Source organism: Odontomachus brunneus, unplaced genomic scaffold (assembly GCF_010583005.1).
Source record: "Odontomachus brunneus isolate Ranch 3 - 2012 unplaced genomic scaffold, Obru_v1 Obru_scaffold_149, whole genome shotgun sequence".
In the NCBI taxonomy this organism is placed as follows: Eukaryota; Metazoa; Arthropoda; class Insecta; order Hymenoptera; family Formicidae; genus Odontomachus; species Odontomachus brunneus.
Genome location: NW_022639599.1, coordinates 150,098 through 169,079, shown reverse-complemented (window position 1 = coordinate 169,079; position 18,982 = coordinate 150,098). Strand labels below are relative to the sequence as shown.

Genomic DNA, 18,982 nt, shown 5'->3' with positions numbered 1-18,982 from the left:
TCGAAAAGGGAAATTGCGAGAGATTAAATCGAGGTTAAATCAAGATTTGTGTTCTTTTTCACTTTTATTACGAAAAGAACATTATGTACATTTGCATCTTCTTTCTTCGTATATATGTATATATAATTAAGATCTAGAACTATAACAAAAATATTTCACGCTACGCTCGTAATAAACTCCTTAACATAATTCCTTTTACCGGTTAAGTCGTTATTAGTTAAGGTTTTCGGCAAGAATGAAATAATAAATAACAGATCTCCCGCGCCGATTGTTACTTTTTTCCGTGATCCATTATATTGGCCAATTTCGCCACTGTTCGTCTGCGAATGTTAATTAGCGAGCTTTAGTCAGGTCGTTAAAAATAGACGTATATAATCTACGATCGTCAGCGACAACAGACATCGGTAAAAGGAAAAAAGAGAAAAATCAGGCGATTGACGGGATCGTCGCCATAACTAACATGAGCTGCGCTAATAAGATTGATGAAAAAATGGAATTGTGCGTGTCAATGTGCCATTGTCGCCGTGATAACGGTACCGTAAACCGGGTTTAGACAGCATCGACAGGGATAACTTTACACCGCATGCATTTAGATTGCCATACTTGCCGTAGTATTTTGTGAATAATCACATGGAACTCTTTTGTACCATCGTCAAATTTGTTTTTCGATGTGTGTGTGTGTGGAAAGAAAGTTGAAGAAAGATATTCGATCATTTTTTTATACAGACTCATGCAATATATGTATTTAAATTGTATAATTTAAATATTTCCGCGCATAAATCTGTGTATAAAAATGCATATTTGCGGACATCTTCACAAATATGTACATCGTACAAATAAACATTTAATATTGGAATAACGCTGAAAACGCGTTTTGGTCCATTCTGAGTCTTTTCCAATGTCTGAAATCTTGCAACAGATTATGTAAGATCCGTTTGGAAATGTCAGAATTTCATCGAAAAAAATGAGGTCAAATATTACGGAATTCGATATATCACTCGTTTTGTTGAGCCAAGCAAAATCCTAAAGAATAAAACAGACCTCAAGGTAAAAAGACGAAAATATTTACAAGAATAATTTCGAAAAGAAAACAAAACTCATGTATAGCAAACGTACAAAGCCGTGTAAGGAAATGATATAATAACAGCGATGGAAATCTGTATATAAATTGCGCAATACTGAAATTAACATCCAAGGAAGAAATTCGTCCGGTGAAACCGAAATCCACGAAACAATCGCTCGGTGAAAGTATACTCGTCGTTAGGCGCAGTTAGTTTCCGCTAATGCAATGTGTAAGCCCAAGCTACCGCACTTGTACTAGTCAACAATGTCACGAGTGTCTTAAGTAATACGTGCAGTTAAGTCACTTTTGACGTACTCGTCTCGTGCATTGTAGATCTTAGTCTAGAAAAATACAGTCTGTTTTTTCTTGCTTTCTTTCGTCGAGAGTCTGCGTTACGGTCGCGCAGCGCCGGACTTCCACGTTGCCGTCTGGCCTGCGTCGGACGCCTCGCTGCGGCTGACAATATTTGTACCGTGTATATATACAATCATATATAGAATTGGCTAAAATCACGTGCGAAATGCAAAGATGGATCAATTAACTGAGCGCACAGGAGCGAGTACTCTCGCCGTACTGATTCATCGTAGATAAAATCCGCGGATCAATCTGCCAGTCGAATTGTCCGTCGAGAAGTCGCTCCTATGTGTTCACCTAATTTTCGCACGCTTCCCGCGAAATGGCATCGAATGATTCACGCTGCACTTAATGAATATTCTTCGCCGTCGACTGAACCCGAATACGATTCTGATCGATTCTGATACGAACAATGCGTATCAGCCAGGTCAGATCATCTACTTTTCATTCGGCTTCTACTGGTGTCACATGGTCAGCCGCGCAAAATGTCAGAACAGCGCCGACTTTATTCCCGTTTTCCTTGGTTCAGATTATCCGGATATTCAAACAAGTCGCCCTCGTCTGAAATTCAAATGCGAGAATGGTTTCATGACTGGGACTCAAGTCGCGACCGGACGACGTTCAGTCGATCTCAAATTACCTTCCCCCTCGTCCTCGCCTTCCGCCAATCGAATGTCGTTCTTTTGTTGGGGTTCCTTATCGTATTCACCGCCATCGTACTGATCGTCGGCATTAGCTTGCCCATCGTCTAATCTGGAATCAGAAAATCTGAAATCATGTAATCTGGAATCATGTAATAACGTGTTTACCGAGGAACAGAATGTATCTTGCAAATATTACACCAAAAATAGCACATTAATTTGTTTGTAATATGAAAGAATATTATTTCGTACAATTTACTTATACATTTGTATGTGTGTAAGTGTGATTCTGGTATTTTATAACAATTATGACAGATTTCCATCGCTGTTATTATATCGTTTCTCTACATGGCTTTGTACGTTTGCTGTATGTGAGTTTTGTTTTCTTTTCGAAATTATTCTTGTGAAAATATTTTCGTCTTTTTACCTTGAGATCTATTTTATTCTTTAAGATTCTGCTTGGTTCGACAAAACGAGTGGTATTTCGAATTCCATAATATTTGGCTTCATTTTCTTCGATGAAATCCTGACATTTGTACATGTATAATTCTGATATTTTATAACAATTGTGACTGTGTGTTATTATAATAATTATAATAACATATTGTGTGAATGTTGAAATTGATTTGTTCACTTGCTAATACTTATTGCAGAACAGAACGACGCACTCACCTGGGAACTCGATTCAGCTCCTCGCCGACTTCCTGCACTCCAGGCCCCACTTTGAACCAACCGTCGTTCGCTCTCCTCTCGATCTGTTCACCGACATGACGCGCAGGAGGATTCGCGACGAACGGTGGGTCCAAGTTGCCGGCTTCGACAATTGCTTCTTTCTCTTTACTGTCCGGATTCGCCGGAACGAATTTCGGCGGTGAATTGTGAACAGCGTCGTCCCGCTTCCGAGTCTCTTCCTGATGTGTCTCCTCCGGCTTCTTGTCGTCCTCTCGGATTTCCGGGATCGGCAGTACGCCGATTGGCAGTTTGACCTTTGGCCTGTGTGGTGACGGTGCCTTATCTAGAGACGGCGACACCATGTTGCCATTGTTCGCGCTTGCCACGGTAGAGGTATTCCCCGCTCTTCGCGAACTCGCGGCGTCGTGTACCACACTCTGAAAAACAAGAATAGGAAAAATATTTTTCACGATTATACATGACTGGTATGACCATTCGATGACTGGCGATGCGAACGCAAACTGCGTCGACAATTGCAACGCAAAAGTTTTCGGACAGTAATCTTCTTAACTTTTATTTAAATAGAAAAAGATGCATTTTACATAGTATTGAATTAAAATATATTGAAAAGAGAAAAAATATAAATTACGTAATCAATATTCACAATTCTTTTTATCCTAAGTTTTGCTTTTCAAAGTCAAATTTTAAGTTTCCTGAGTTTTGCCTTTCAAAGTCAAGTTTTCAAATTTTATTTGCATAATAAGTCAAAATTCACAAAACGAATAATGTTTTGAATTAACATATTTTGCCCATTTTTACATGTTTCTGATTCGGTTAACTGATCAATACTGATCAATAATGAATTACTCGGTATTTTAATTAGTTCTCATAAATATTTAGAAGTAGAAATATTTGAATGCATGTGTCTTTCGAAATTCCATATCATAACGTTTTCTTCGCGTGGTTTACATGTTGAATATGTCACGTCTACATTTTTCAAATAAAAAGGCGCACAACGTATGACAGAATACATTCAGATTTCATTCTGACTTTTTTTCTATTTTGCATCGCATAATATATAAACGAGCTCGTTGAAGAAATTCCATTATTCCCAATTTTTCTTCGTTATAATTTAACGTAATTTATATGTTTAACATCGATGAAATTTTCACGTCGCGGTCTTTTTATATAAATTTTCCATGCCTCATTATAATCTCAAACATAACACATGAAAATTAAGTTTAGTTTCAAAAATATTATTATTATTTGTATATCAAAAACAAATAACGCGTTTCAGATAACGATATTGAACAGAGGAAGCTGTGAGTGCAGAACACGATCCAGTGCAGTGGAAGAGAGGCTATAACTACGGCACTACGTGAATAGAGACAAGCTTTTCACGATATCAGCTGATTAGGTTTTTGATTATTCTTCAGTAAAAGATAACCCGCGACTCCAGTAAAAATAAATTAATCGACGGCGATAAGACACTGTTAAAAGGCGCGATGCGAAAGCCACTAATATAAGTTAGGTTGTACGAGGTTGCTAATAAAAATGCACAAGCGAATAAACATAATAACAATTTATTAATGCGTCGTGGAACACAGATGTACAGGCACATTTAGGACGGCTCACGAGCCATTATACATGAATCATCTAGTTTTCAAAGTGATAAAAGCATGCCTTGTAAAGAGGGCGAAAGATCGGTCGAAAAGATTACACGAGTGAAGACTGTCTATATCCTCGAGACATTCCACAGTGTTTGTCGCGCTCACAAGTCGAGCCACGAATTGTTCGCGCTCACAAGTCGAGGCAGAAAAATGTGTCTACAAAAGCTGCACAGACAAACACGACAGTCGAAAAACATATCTGAGAGATGTCTAAAGAATATCTCAAGATTAGAATAGCTTTCGTATATGTCTCTCTTTCGATGTCTACGAGAAATTAGTATCACCCAAGAAACCATTAAGAGGAACAAAATTCAGATTGTCATTCCGATAATGACCGCAATGTGATAATGACAAGCAATATTTCTCGTAATATTAATAATTCCCACTTTTACAAGATTGATATATAATACGCGCTAGAAACAAATATGTATGTATATATATATATATATATATATATATACATATACATATATATATATATTTTTTTTTTTTTTTTAAGTGTAACAAATAGAACACATAGTAAACGTTAAAAACACTAATAGTAATGAGTAATATTATCATATACGTCACGTAACGCTAGAAAAGTACATCACAAATGGAGCAACTTGTCGAGGTAGTCGGGAAACCGCATCGCACTCGTTAATCAGCGCGTTGAGCTGTGTTTCCCAAAAAACCACGCAATTACCACAACCAGAACGAGCTCTTCAAGTGCACAAGAAATGCAACTTGTTCCGATTTACGATCCTAATCTCAAGGAACACGTTCGGGAGAAAGTAGTATAATAGTGATACAAAGATACAAACGATAAGTAATTTCACTTTTTAGACACGTGTATGAATATACATACGCGCGCGCGTATCGAATACGCACGTCGTTTATTTGTCATGTTTGATATCAATTCCGATACAAGTGGTACTAGGAGAAAGAAGAGAGAACTCGAGAGAGCGACTGAGAGAAGGAAATCCGTATATACACTGAGCGGAAACGAAAGAATCTTCTACTTGAGCGCAAACCATTACGGATTAGGTCTCGAAGAACCCGATCGCGTGACGCATTCTCTCTCAATTGACATGTTAAAAATAATCTAGTCGTAAGAGAAAGTAATAACAAGTAAAGCGCGAGAGATTCGACATCCCGTCATTGAACATTATGGTTGAGGATTCCACCTACTCTCTCCTGCAGAGCCTGTAGCTCATCATCATCCGCGCGCGCTTCGACGACCGGTCGATCGAGCGCAGGTGCTCTGGACGTTTTCTCGACGAGAGACCCTATCAGCGGCACTTCAGCCTGCGAGCCCGCCATCGGAATGTAGTTATTTTTCGGGCCGTCGTCTTGATTCGGCGGCGGTATTACCTGTTTATTTTGCTCCTCGTTGTGGCTGTTCTTGTCGCCATTCTCGTCGTCGGCTGGAGCTACCTTCTCAGCTACGTCCGGACGCTCGACAACATTTTTATGCTGCCTCTGTTGAAGGTCGTTAACCAATTGCGGAGACTGCTCACCACCGACCTCTTTCAGGTCGCTCGCGTCGGCTGGAACGATGTTACCGTCCCTCTGAACGAACCTAATGTCGCCGGCCGGCTCATTGGCGTCGTCGTTTAACTTTTCCTCCAACTGAGCTGCTCCGTCCGCGCGATTGTCGCGAGGTGCGTGTAGAGGCTGCGGCGAACTTACCTGTTGTTGTTGTTGCTGTTGCTGTGGCGCCGGGATCGGCTGCGAGCCTTCCTTCGGTGCTGAATGTATCACCGATGCCTCGGGACTCACTAAACTTGGGCTCGGTGATGTGCTTCTTACATAAGAATTCTGGAAAGTATGATTATATTTATGAAACTATATTAATACATATCATCGAATTAAAGATTAGAAGTTGAACAATCGCGCAAGTCACGATTAAAATTAATTGATTTATCGAAATCTAATCTCTAATTCGGTATTTTCTTTTTGTTTATAATCTTGATTTTTATTTCGTATAACTTTGAATATTTTGAATACGCTTGGAAAAAATTACTTATTGATGTCTATTTATTTATTAAATTCGTACATTTAAAAAATTTAGAAATGTAGAAATTTAATTATTTTTACATGTAATTTACTCATTGGCGCTAGTTTTAACAAGATATTGTTCAAACAGGTACCTTGGTCTTCTCGAGTTCATGCTTGAGCTGAGACACCTCTTTTTGTAGTTGCATAATGGTATCGCCTTTTATGTTCATTTGTTCGTTGTATTTTACTTGGAGTCTCTGCATATTCACTTGCAAATTCATGTATTTAGTCTTCAAGTTCTCTATAGACTTCATCTTCTCCTCCTGCGTTTGTCGGATGCGACTGCGAAGATCCTGCAGCGTCGTCTCCAGCCTACTGGTCTCGTCCAGCGCCTGCTTCTCATGCTTCTTACACTCCTCCTGCAAATCCTGATGTTCCGTCTGCAGAAGCTTGTAAGTCTGCTGGAGCGAGTTAAACCTCTGCATCGCCTCCACGCTATCCTTGTCACGTAGCGACTTCTCCCTCGACGCGCGCTGCTGCAGTTCTTGCTTTACCGCGGCATTCGAGCTCTTCTCCTCGGCCAGCGACTTTTCCAGTCGAGCTTTGTACTCAAATATAACTGGAAAACAACATGTGTCCGTTATCGTATCAGCGAGACCAAGTCTAGACAAGACGTTCGTGAATAGTACAGATGGGATCGCAGGATTGGGCGTGCAAGAACGAGAAAAATTCGTTACTCAAAGATGCCCTCGAAAATCCAGTCGCGTCTGAAACTTCACGAATTACTGCGCCCTCGTTGGCCGCGGTAAGTTCTACGAGTTTTAATATTTAATAGCTCTAAAGCGACGCGTCCGCGATTTATCAGCTTAAGTGAGACATTAATAATTTACGATTTTGACCTGACTCGTAACACACGTGGCCGCCAATATTCCATGAAAACGCGCTCACCTTGAAGCTGAGCGGCGAGTGCCTCTTGCTGTTGAGCACACTTGAGGTGGAGTTCCCGCAGCCTGGTCATCTCGGAGTTGGCGGCGCGATAGAGGAACACCAGAAAGAAGACCAGCACCCCGCAGCCCGCGTAAATAGCCAGGCGGCCGCCGCGGCCTCTGCCAAGTCGCGAACCGCTCATCCCTGTCGGCAACGAGGTACATTTAGACCATGTTCACACGTGCGTTGGAATGTCGGGACGTTGTGACGGACGTTACAATGCCCGTTGTTACATAACGCTGCGCACAAATGCGACCGGTCACACGTGTGACGTTAGTCAGTTCGGTGGGATGTGTGGGTTGCATCGGAATAATGTTTGTTGTGACGGATGTTACTTTCGACGGACGTCTAATGCTCCTACGAGCGTGGTCTAATGTTCGCGATCGGGAAAACATAGCCAGCAGATTGACAGCGATGCGATCGCACGCGCGCGCGCGTCAATATTACGTCACGAAATCGTGCAAACAATATAATTAATGCAATAAACCATTGATCGTTGGCGCTCACGCCTACGGATCTTCTCGAGGTCCATGAAATTTTTTTACTTGCGATTGCATATACGCATAACGCAGAAACACCGAACAAAGCAACGAACGAAAATGCTAACTAAGGTCAAGGAAAGGCAGGAAAGTAATTGTATCTATGTAATCCCGCCTTTAATTTCTTCAAAGGCAGTAATACATACGTAGGCGTATTGTCAATGTATGTATATATCGATTTGAAAACTCTATGTTTATTTTACAAAAAAACAAAATTAAATGCAAAAAAAAATTTCTGCGAACACAGCATTTATATGGAACTTATCATGCACTTGAAGAAAAATGCATAAACAAAAGGTAATTAAAGCTTTAATTTGCTTTAACTATAAAATAGCTTATTGAAGTATGTATATTAATTCTACATACAAAACTCGTATATTTGTCACTTTATAGTTGCCTTATCGTGTTTCTCTCTGAATAGGATTTGCAAATACTTGAATTTGTAAATAAGAGAAATTCTCTGGAGAGAATGTCATATTGTATACTCGTTTATAAATATTAGCTACAATTATTCTTTTTTGCGAATATTTCCAGAGGCAATTTTTTACGTTAACGCCTGAAGGAATAAAATGGATTAGGATATTAATTTAAGGTATTAAATACACAGCAAATAGACATATTAAAGCAAAATAGACACATATCAACAATAAGAAAACAAACAAACGGGGGATTAGGGTCGGGGTCTCAAGAGCTGTATAAGTCTTTTGTTGACGTAGCTTACGACACGATTACATTGGCCTCGTTCGATGAATCGCTTAGCTTTCATTTTTATTCCTTTTCGCATCGTCGTGCCGCGTCTCGCAGTTTCTTAGACACGAGGACGAGTAATGTCGCTCAACTCTTCGTTACTGAACTTTTATTTGCTCTAGTCGGATATCCTTTACAGTAATCCACAAAGTCTGCCCAAGCGCGACCCAATTCTTTTGCTGCAAGATTGAATTCTTCCAAAAGAAGCGTACAAATTGAAATTGATCAGTAAGAATTCATTTCATGAAGTTGTGAAGCTCGCATTATCAACGTGAGGACTCGCGTTGTTTGTACTGCTCCAAGTAAACAGACTGAAACTATGGCAAAATTATAGCAAATATTAAAACAGACACAGTAAATATGAATAGAATCGAGCGACACGTTGCGAGTCGATTTAAGAGACTTGAGAGTCGCGCTCGAAGGCTTCGTGGAATCAATCGACCATTTCGCGAGACCCGGTGCTGGCTCCTCCTAGTTTCGCATAAACTTTGCTCCAACTCGCCTCTCCTTCATGTTGCGCTCTTTTTTCGATCTAGGCAAATTAATGAGAATTTTCACCAAGCAGCACGAACGTTCTCCTCGTGTAGGAGGGGAGTTGAGCACAGGACGGGAGGGATGAGACGCGGAGGGTGGCGTAGTTGGTTACTTAGCAGCTGGATTCGAGTTCACTGACATTTCGGAGCACGCGCGATGAGTCCTATTTCGTTTACGAACGCGACGACGACGACGACAACAACGACGATGACGACGATGACGACGACGACGACGACGATGAAGATGACGATGCGTCCTCACGTGTATCGTTCGCGCGAAACGTGACGTTTCGCTCGCAGATTCAGACTCGTCGTCTCCTGGCACAACGCCACGAGCGTGGAAGCGTCGCTCCCGGTACATACAACAGGGTGCTACCTCCGCTAATTGCGCGTATAAATAGAGAGGCAACGCGAGTAACAATAGGTAGTAACGCGAGGTTCTTCATCCGAAAGGGGTAATCAGAGACTGCCGTCTTTTCAAGCCACTCTTGAGCTTTCACTCAACAGCTTGACTCAACAGAGACTCATTCGTCTTCTGCTGATGTCTGTCTGTCACAGTGGCCGTTTAGACTTCTACAGTACGGTGTAAACCTTCACGTCTGACCAGAAAGTCCGCTCTGTCCACATCGAAAAGACTTTTGACTTGCGACTACCTTCCTCCTATTACTCTCGACAAGATAGCATGTTTCTACTTATTGTATACAATTAAGAGTTACCTTGTACACGTCAGTTACGCATAGAGGAGCACATAACTGCATATACGTTTTTTCATACTTCGATTTTTCTTTTACTTCCCGCCGTCCGAACGGCTTATTACGAGTATTTTGTTTAAAATGTATAAGGCGTAAAAAGTGCACGTGACAAGGACGAATCTGTTAACCGATGACATTGCGATATATTGTTTCCTTGATACGTCGCATGAATCGATTATATTGATCCCATTGATCCTTTGCGAGTTATTTTTCATATTTCTTTTTAGCTAATTCGTCAAAATTAATTTACGACGATATCATGTGATTTATATTGATTTACTTCAATATTTTACCGACACGTCAACATATAGTTGTGTTTGTGCATATAGTGAAATTAAACAAAAAAGAATACACATATATTGAACATAATATTAACCCTAAACATGAATAAAATTTAACCAGATCAACTTCTCAAACAAACAGTTATTCGTTTTCTCATTACAAAAACATTAAAGCTTGATCTACAATGTGTTCTTTGAGTCCTGTTTCTTTTTCTTTATCTCTTTCTGACTCAAACCTTAAGTTTTAAGCCGGAAAAAGATAGAAGGCAAGAAACAGAACGCAAAGGGCAGATCACTGTAGATCAGGCTTAATAGATTCATATTTCTCGAAGTTTTCTTTCGTGAGAAACAGAATTGAATTTCGACCATTTTTCCGCAAGTTATAAGCAAATGAAAATGTACCGGATAAAATTTTTTTATTTTTACTTTGTTTAGAATTTATATATCTTTTTGATGTTTAGAATTTTAGAGTTAATGTAAAAAAATTGATTTACAGAATCAAGTATAACGAAACGCGATGCCAAAGTAGATTGAATAAATTATAAGGAAAGAAAATTAGAACTGGTATTAAATAAGCCAATCTCAAGAAATTTTGTAGCTTAGAATTTTAAAGTGAAGGTCAATAAAAGTTAGACCTAAAGTTTAGAATTCGTTCACACAAAGAATGTTCGAAGATACACAGATTTACGGGTTGAAAGCATGCTAATAACACTATAAGAAAAAAATGTAGCAAGGCTCTATACAGAGGTACAAGAAATTAAAGTAAAATTGAAGGACCGTCGGAAGGCTGCAAACTTAACGAGCCTCTCGAACCAAGTTGGCTGTAATTTCAGTAACCGTGAATCCATAACTGCCGATGAATCAAACTCCCATTAGTATGCTAATAACAATTTTTACGATAAGAATGATTGATATCAATTGTGTACCGCAGCGCGTTCGTTCTATTTCATACACTCGTATTTACATGCTATTTGATGACCCTCCAAGACTGAATGCAGCCGCCTGTACTTTTATTTGCACTTCTGATATTTCGATCGCATTCGCCGTTATCACAAGTCGCGAGAATATGGAACCGGCTGCATATGCGATATGGGCAGTATAAAAAAGGAAAATTGCACATGCATTTTTCTCGGAAGAACTTATGCGGAAAGCAAGAACATTTCCGCGCGCGCGCGAAGTGTCAGAGAGAAAATATACCGTATCCTCATCAGCGTTGATTTATTGGGCAACGCCAAGTAAATGCAAATGGTTTTTGCATTTCTCGCGTGAGATCATTCTGGAAAAAGGTGCGAGGCGCACGAGATATTTCGCTCGCTGCAGAAAATTCAATCGGTCGTCGTTACTTGTCTATCAGCGTCCATCAGCACCGCCAGATTAATTGGCTATACGACCATTAGCACGAGGCGACGCGACACGTAGACAAGCCGCGTGCCTTCCAGTCGATCTCGCACAGCAGACCGGCAATCTAAGCGAAAATTCCCTACGCGCGGGTGGCTCTCGCGGGAGGAGCCGTCGTCGCCCCTGGCGACGTACACGTGGAATTGCGCGGCTGACGTTTTTCACACGCAGGATCCTCGTCGATCTCGCCGAGTTGACACGAAAATTCGCACCTTCGCGAAATCTCGCATCTGTTACAGAATTTCGCGCGTTCACTAAGATTGATAACGTAAATGATAATGTCACGTATACCACGACGACGACAGTATGTGAGAGAAAGTCTCTCGATATCAAACACTTGTATCCGCTCGTGTTCGTACGTGAAATGAGGACATCTTTAGCATCGATAAACATTAATCTTTAATTCTCATTAGCGTCGACGCACAATCAACCGTCCATAATGTAAAAGTGACACTATAAAAAGAAGAATTCTTTCGCAAAACGCGTTTACATTAATGTAATCTGAAGATGAGAATGTCGAACATGCAATTAAATCTCATTACCTCACGAAGGACAGTGTAACGTGAACAATATTATAAACAGACATCATATTGACGGGAAGCTTACAATGAAAATTACAAACGGTTTACCGATAACAATTAAACTCGATCCTCGTTAAAACACAGACAGCTCAACGTAAATGGCGAATAAGTTCACACGCAAAAGGTTCTTTTCACGACGGATCTGCGTATTGACAGGGTCCCGAAATGAGAACCACGAATGCTCTTCGTTTGCAGGAATTAGCTCTAATCCTCGGCAAAATAAACGACGGCGAGCTGCAATACGAAAAAAATGTAGTTTCTTTCAGCGACGCTACGCGCGCAATATTCCGTGATGAGAACCGCAAACACTCCGCTAACCTCAATCCTCCTTAACGCTACGTAAAGAAACGTCCGTTTTATAGCGAACACAGGCACCGACGCAACTCCACGGTAAGGATCGTCAGCACTTGATTTGCAAGTGCCGACCCGAAAATCCTCACTAACGCAAGCGGCACTGCAAAGAGAAAAAGTCGACGCAAACATATGTACTGAAACGTAACCCGGATGAGAGAATACGGGACGCTCGCGGTGTATTTATGGCACATACGCGGTGCGCGGCTACCTGACGTACCTCGTGTACTCGACGTCGACGACGAGCCGTACTCAGCTCCTCCACATCGTCGCGCGCGTCCACTTAGCTCTCGAGCGACAGTTTAACCTCCGTCGCGCCGAGCGTCGTCGCGTGGCGTCGTCCTGGAAATGGCGATGCGCCGCGGGCCGCGAGCGAACAGTGACTGCTGACAGGCTCTCTTGGCGTAACCTCACCAAGTGGGAGCTGCGTCTCGAGCGGCAACGCACTCCCGTGCGCGCGGGCGGCCCGGAACGTGGACAGATCGTTCGGAGCGTCGTGGCGCGCGCGTGTAACCCGGCGTATCCCGCCGGTGACTCGCCACGGCGTCGTCCTGACCGAGAGAAACGCGCACGAAAACGGAGCGGAAACACACGCGACGACAACAAGCATCCCCGACATACCCGACTGTCCCCCAACCGGTGGTGACTCATCGTCGCGGTACGCGACCGCCGACCAATGACGATCGAGCGTTCGCGCTCGCACGGCCTATCGCAGCCGCGAGAGATCGTGCCGAATGCGGCGCTGCGGACGCGATTTAAAACATATTCGAATTTTCGAATCGATCAATCGATCGACCTTAAATCCCTTCGAGACCTTCAAACTCGAAATTCGAAGCCTCGAGGAACATTTTCAAATTTGAACAGTTTGAAATTCACAATCGGAATCTTATGAGAACGTGTGTATCGTATCTGTTTACTCATTACGCACTGATTATTTTATATTTACTCATTACACACGGATTATCATGGTATATACACCGTATCGAACGAAGAAAGAGAGGGGGAGAGGAAAATTAAAAAGAACGAATCGGACATTCAGAACCACACGATGAGAACCTCTGTGCGCAGGAACTTTTCGTCGGCGCAACCGCCGGCGGTTGGCGGCGCTGCTGTCTCGCGGGGCAAGCCTCCACGGGCGACGGCTGCTCAGTCAGGGATCTCGGTTGCATCGTGTCGCTTCGTGGGAGCCGTTCGCACGATCGTCAAGCATACGAGAGGAGAGAGCCAGCGCGCGCGCTCGCCGCTCTCTCTCCGCCGCCCATCTCGGCTCGCGGTGTTCGCTCGGCCGTTGTGCCGCGCTGCGCCGCGCCGAACCGAATTGCCGTCGCGCGCGTCCACGGGATACGCCGAGTGCTTGCGAGTGCCGACGCGACGAAGGGACGTCGTCCTCCAGCATCGACCGTGTGTGTACCGTCGAGAAAAGAACGGAGGCAAGGAGAACGCACGGGCGGAAGTAGGAAACCCGTCGACGGCGGACGTACTCTTTTATTGCTCCCTCCTACTATCGTTCTCTCTTTCTCTCTTCCTCCCTCTTTTCTCCCCATCTCACTCTATCTCTCTTTGACTCCCCGCAGCTCGCGCGCTCTCTCTCTCTCTTTCTCACTCACTCTCTCTCGCTCACTCCCTCTCTTTCTTTCTTGCTCTCTCTCTCTCTCTCTCTCTCTCTTTCTTCCCCTCACTCTCGCTCGTTCTCTTTCTCACATCGGTCGGTCGGTCGGTTCTCTCGTCGACGGCCGTCGGGCCGCGCCGCGTCGGGGAGCCGCGTCCAAGCGAGCGAGCAACATCGAGAGAGCCGCGCCTCCCGGAGACTCGCCCCGGAGAGCGTGTGTTCCTGTCGGCCGCCAAAAACGGCGATTCACATCCAGTGACAGTGATGTGTGTTGCTCCAGTGCTGTGCCCGGTTACTGTCGCCGTTTTCGTGGCCGTTCGCGTCGGGAGCACACTGCGCGCATCCTGTGACTGTGACCGTGACTGCCGTGCCGTTACAAGCGCGCGGAGCCGCAGCTATCGTCGCCGCGATGTGCCTCGCCGACGTTGCCTTCGCCTGCGAGATGCGGTGAGTACAACACTATTACTCGTTATCGTTATCGTTGATCACTACCGAGCCGAAGTACCTGCCGGTAATCGAAATTGCCGAGTCGTTCACGGTTCTTCGAAGCCGCGGCATCGTTCGCGGCTTGAACGTATCCGCGAATCGTATCTCGAAATTCCAAAGACCTCGACGGCAATTCTCATTCGCGCTTCTTTTGCCGCGGATTATTCGCGACTCTCTTCTCTCCGACTTATTGGCGCGAGATATACAACTTCTGTTCGCGATACGTTCGACTATCACAAGTATATCGCACGCTCGTATTCTCCCCGTGCACGCATTTCGGTCGAATCGCGGAATGGCGCGCTTCTTCCGCGGCTACAGAAAAACATACACCGAGCGAGATGAGTGACGTTTCCCCGTTTTTGCATTCTCTGTACATCGCGGATACACCAGTGGAAAATCGAGTCTCACTATATCTATCGATTCCTACGAGCGTACGTGGCCGGTGTGGTCCTTCGCGGCCGACGGTCGGCGCTCTTCGCGACGCAAACAACGCTTGAGGAACGCAAACACGTCAAACTCCGTTTCCCTGATGAACGATGAATATTTTTCTCGCAATTCCCGTCGTGAAAGTCGCAAGAGATCTTTAAGATATATATCTGGCTTAAACATTTAAAGCGCCGATTCAGTGTCTCCGAAAAATGTTGAAAACATTGTTAAAACAGATGTTTCATTTCGTTGATCGATTCTCGATAAAAAAGAATTGTCTTTATGATGATTCGCCGGTAAGCATTATGTGTCACGAGGCTATCGTGAGTGAATATTATACTCTAATCTATTTCTCTCTCTCTCTCTCTCTCTCTCTCTCTCTCTCTCTCTCTCTCTTTCGCTTTCTCCTAGTAAAATAAAATTTTGGGGTGGAAAAAGATAATATTTACCTGTAAGCGAGACGTAGGGGCGATAAAGTTTGCGATGTACACATTTTTTCAGCGTGTGTATAACCGCGAGCCGGCGACAGAAATTTTGGTATGTCGCTCGGGAAGTCGGAGGATAAGTGTGTCGCGTAACAGTTGCCACGGAAGAAACGCAACGAGCTGGGGGGAGAATATCGTCAACGATTGATCGTGTCGTAAAAGCGCATCATGAAGAAAGACGAATCGACTAGGTGGACCAGTACAATGAGTCATATCCCTCAGTTTGGCAAACGAAAACGGAGTAAAATAACGGAACTTTATGAAAATACCAAATTTTTTTCAAAACTCTGTCAGAAGGAGCAAGAAAGAAAGAGAGAAGAAAACGGCTGTAACGTTACGTAGTGGAGATAATGCCAAATATTTACAAACGAGAGAACTATTATTACCTTTTGCACATTTTACCTACATTGGTTTGTCCTTTTAGCTGATCGACTGTTCGTTTGAAAGATCATTTTACACAAACAAACAAACAAACAACGGCTAGGACGAAATGTTGAGACAGCCGAGAGATCCTTGTTCCAAAAAAGAAAAATTCGAAATCGCGGTATGTATCGTGTATATTTGTTTTTGTGCGGCAAAGAACACGCAGTTTGCAAGGCGGTTGACGTTAGCAAAAGTAGAAAGCTTTTCGGTCGCGTTACTGCGCAGTAAGGACGGGCCTGGCCCCCCCGAGTCGACGCTAACATGGAGGTTCGTTCCGCCGCGAACACCGAAGCTGGCCTTTTCCGCCAGCAGCTTTTCCACAGTAGGTGTTTTCGCACCCGGAAAAATTATCTGTACGCGATGTCGTAGCAAAACGAGGAAAAAATAGCAAGAAGAAAGAAAGAAAACGACAAAAGGGGATCAAATTCGGGTAAGCATATTTTCTCCCGGTAAGGCGAATCCGGAGTGTGAAGTAATAGTTACTCAAGTGAGAAGATCACAAGCATGATCTTGAACTCGCGAGATATGCAATCTAACGCAAACACGATCGAGGGAAAGACGAGAAATTCCTCGCGTCCCTCTCGTTTCGCGGATCACGATTAAATTTGCGACTGCCGATCGCCGTAGGGCAAATTACTGTTGAAACTTTCCATTTGTTATTGGATTGGCGCAAACGATTGGTCATTTTTCCCGAAAATTTTCATGGAAAGTTTGGGTGTTAAAGGGAAGATGAGAAATCCTCGTTAAATGCACCAAGTAGATGTTTATTTTATTCGTAAGAGTTGTCAATCTCCTCGAAATAGCACACAATTTCGTTCTCTATTTTATTTCACAAACGCAACAATTTGGTAAATATAATGCATGCTTCAAACAACGACTCATCAAGTGACTGGCAGTTTGTTATTTACAAGTGCGCCGCGTTTTGAAGCATTAGAGTCAACAATGAGGCCACAAGGACGAAACGACCACAGTAACATCGTAATTGACTAGTTGCAAACTTTTTTGAAATGTCCCCCGAATCTGAAATTATTTCAGCTGCTTCCGCCAGCCTCCCGGAGCAAAGGGCGTTCGGTAATTGCTTAGCTTACAAAGTTTGATCAATTTAAACGTCTTCTACTGGAAGATCTTGGATTACTTAATAACGACGTTGCACCGTACCATGATTAATTAATATTGTCGTAGAGCGCTCAACTCACACCGCAACGATTTTATCAGAATTCCAAGTCAGAATTCCAAGGTATTGTTCATCGTGATCGTTAGGAGCCAACCGGAAAGACCACGGCTAACCGGAGGGATGCGAAATCGCGGTGCTCGCGTTGATACGTTAACTCATTGTTAACGATTGTTTCGCGCTAGGTCGTACCGTATAGGTCGTTTTCATCTTCCACCTCAGTTAGTTTCTTGCGGTCGACGATCATTTCCAGGAACGAGTCGATATCATACAGGCCATCATATTTCTCACTTCGACGTTACCAATGTGCTGTTATTTATTAAATATTGCGATTGCTTCTTCGCGAGATTTCCTACGTGAAGATCTCCGAAGAGCTATTATACGCAGCTCGTTACGTACGGATATCGTTTGGGGAGAAAACACGGGGTTATTGTAAACCATCGTGTTGAGTCTAGCCTGAGGCAAATGATCGTAAAGAGTTAAAAAGCGAATCAGGACGCACGCGACGCGCTCTAACCGGTGCGAGCTCGCGTACTCGTCAACGCGTTTTACACGCTAATATACGTTACGAGGGACGCTAACACCAGTCTTGCCAGCCGAGCGAGGTTTCTCAAAGCCTTCTCTCGGCCGGGACGAGAAAAAAGTAGGTTCCACACCGACGTCAAATTCAACCGAGGGTCCCTTTCCTTCCGCAACACTTTCCGACCCGGCAAATTATTAGAAAAGATTGTGAAACCGAGGAAGGCGAGAACATGCGAGAGAAAGAGAGAAAGAGAGAGAGAGAGAGAGAGAGAGAGAGAGAGAGAGAGAGAGAGAGAGAGAGAAGAAAATTCAGCTACGTTTCATCTTTTGCGTTTGGCTAATTGCAAAGAGGAAAAGAATTGTACAATGTCTCATGTCGCCGAAATAATTATGCGCGGGAATCGATATGTGTTTTATGTTATGTGTCGTACTTTAATACTGTATGTGTTTAATTTACGTAGCCTTGGTGATGCACGAATTTCGTAACTACGGAAATTAACTAATTTGTGCCTTTGATATTTTTCTCGTTCTCTTGCGCACGCTTCTTGAGTATTTTGTACCTAGTCTTCTCAGAATCTTCAGCTTCGTATTCCATATTCGTGCACATATTCAGTATAATCCTGTTATTGTTAACATTAAGCACGATACAATGGCAAGACACAGAATCGGATGATTCTACTTAAAATCATGCCGTACGGCATGATTCAAACGGAAAAAAAACAGTATTAATTATCATAATAATGAATATCCATCAGAAAGTGGAATACGAAGCTGAAGATTCTGAGATTCCGAGATATAAAATATCCAAGAAGCGTGCGCAAGAGAACGAAAAAAATATCAAAGGTGCAAATTAGTTAATTTCTGTAGTTACGGAATTCGTGCATCACTAAGGGTGGCTACGTAAATTAAACTCGAAAGTGCGGGAAAAATTCCCGCGGCGGATCTAACTCCGCCAAGTCCTAACCAGAGCTGTCTCTCTGGAAGAGACAGAAAGAGAGAGAGGGAAAAAAGCGAGAGAGACCCCTAATTAATCGTTCTAAATTCAATTTCGCGACATCAAGAATAACGATTTCCGCGATATCGATTTCAGCGCGAGAGATCCTCGAGAGAGTGCGTCAATTTGCGCGCAAATCTGACGTTTTAAATTATAACTTTCGCGTAGAGCGCGGCGCTATGTAATTACTGCAGTGATTACAATTTAGTCGCGTTAATAACGTTGAAGTAAAAAGCATCGTGTCGCACATACAATACCCCCATTTCTTTCTCTCTCTCTCTCTCTCTCTCTCTCTCTCTCTCTCTCTCTCGAGTCGG

The 18,982-nt window shown here is 43.2% G+C and overlaps 2 protein-coding genes across 5 annotated transcripts in view; one reads left to right on the top strand and one right to left on the bottom strand.

Moving 5' to 3' along the window:
- Nucleotides 1-705: 705 nt before the first annotated feature.
- LOC116850560 (Golgi integral membrane protein 4-like) lies at nucleotides 706-13,193 on the bottom strand. Of its 3 annotated transcripts, none has more exons than XM_032828984.1 (7): nucleotides 12,770-13,192; nucleotides 7,329-7,511; nucleotides 6,533-6,999; nucleotides 6,072-6,200; nucleotides 2,731-3,167; nucleotides 2,058-2,170; nucleotides 706-1,978 (listed from the first exon to the last, which is right to left on the bottom strand). In XM_032828984.1, exons 2-7 carry the CDS (start codon nucleotides 7,507-7,509, stop codon nucleotides 1,923-1,925), a joined length of 1,383 nt encoding a protein of 460 aa, XP_032684875.1. In that variant the 5' UTR covers nucleotides 7,510-7,511; nucleotides 12,770-13,192; the 3' UTR covers nucleotides 706-1,922. The 3 variants fall into 3 exon arrangements, with proteins under 3 accessions (XP_032684875.1, XP_032684873.1, XP_032684874.1); XM_032828983.1 differs by having other exon boundaries at nucleotides 1,923-1,978; nucleotides 5,754-6,200; nucleotides 12,770-13,193; XM_032828982.1 differs by lacking the exon at nucleotides 12,770-13,192 and having other exon boundaries at nucleotides 5,754-6,200; nucleotides 7,329-7,509.
- Nucleotides 13,194-13,709: 516 nt separating this feature from the next.
- The window catches only part of LOC116850587 (titin homolog), a 41,094-nt gene continuing 35,821 nt past the window's right edge, over nucleotides 13,710-18,982 (top strand). Inside the window, exon 1 of one of the 2 annotated variants that reach the window (XM_032829049.1) lies at nucleotides 13,710-14,605. The gene's annotated coding sequence lies outside the window, so the exon portion shown is untranslated. Of the gene's footprint in view, nucleotides 14,606-15,574; nucleotides 16,409-18,982 lie in introns of those variants that run through there. The other variant, XM_032829050.1, reaches the window with a different exon arrangement.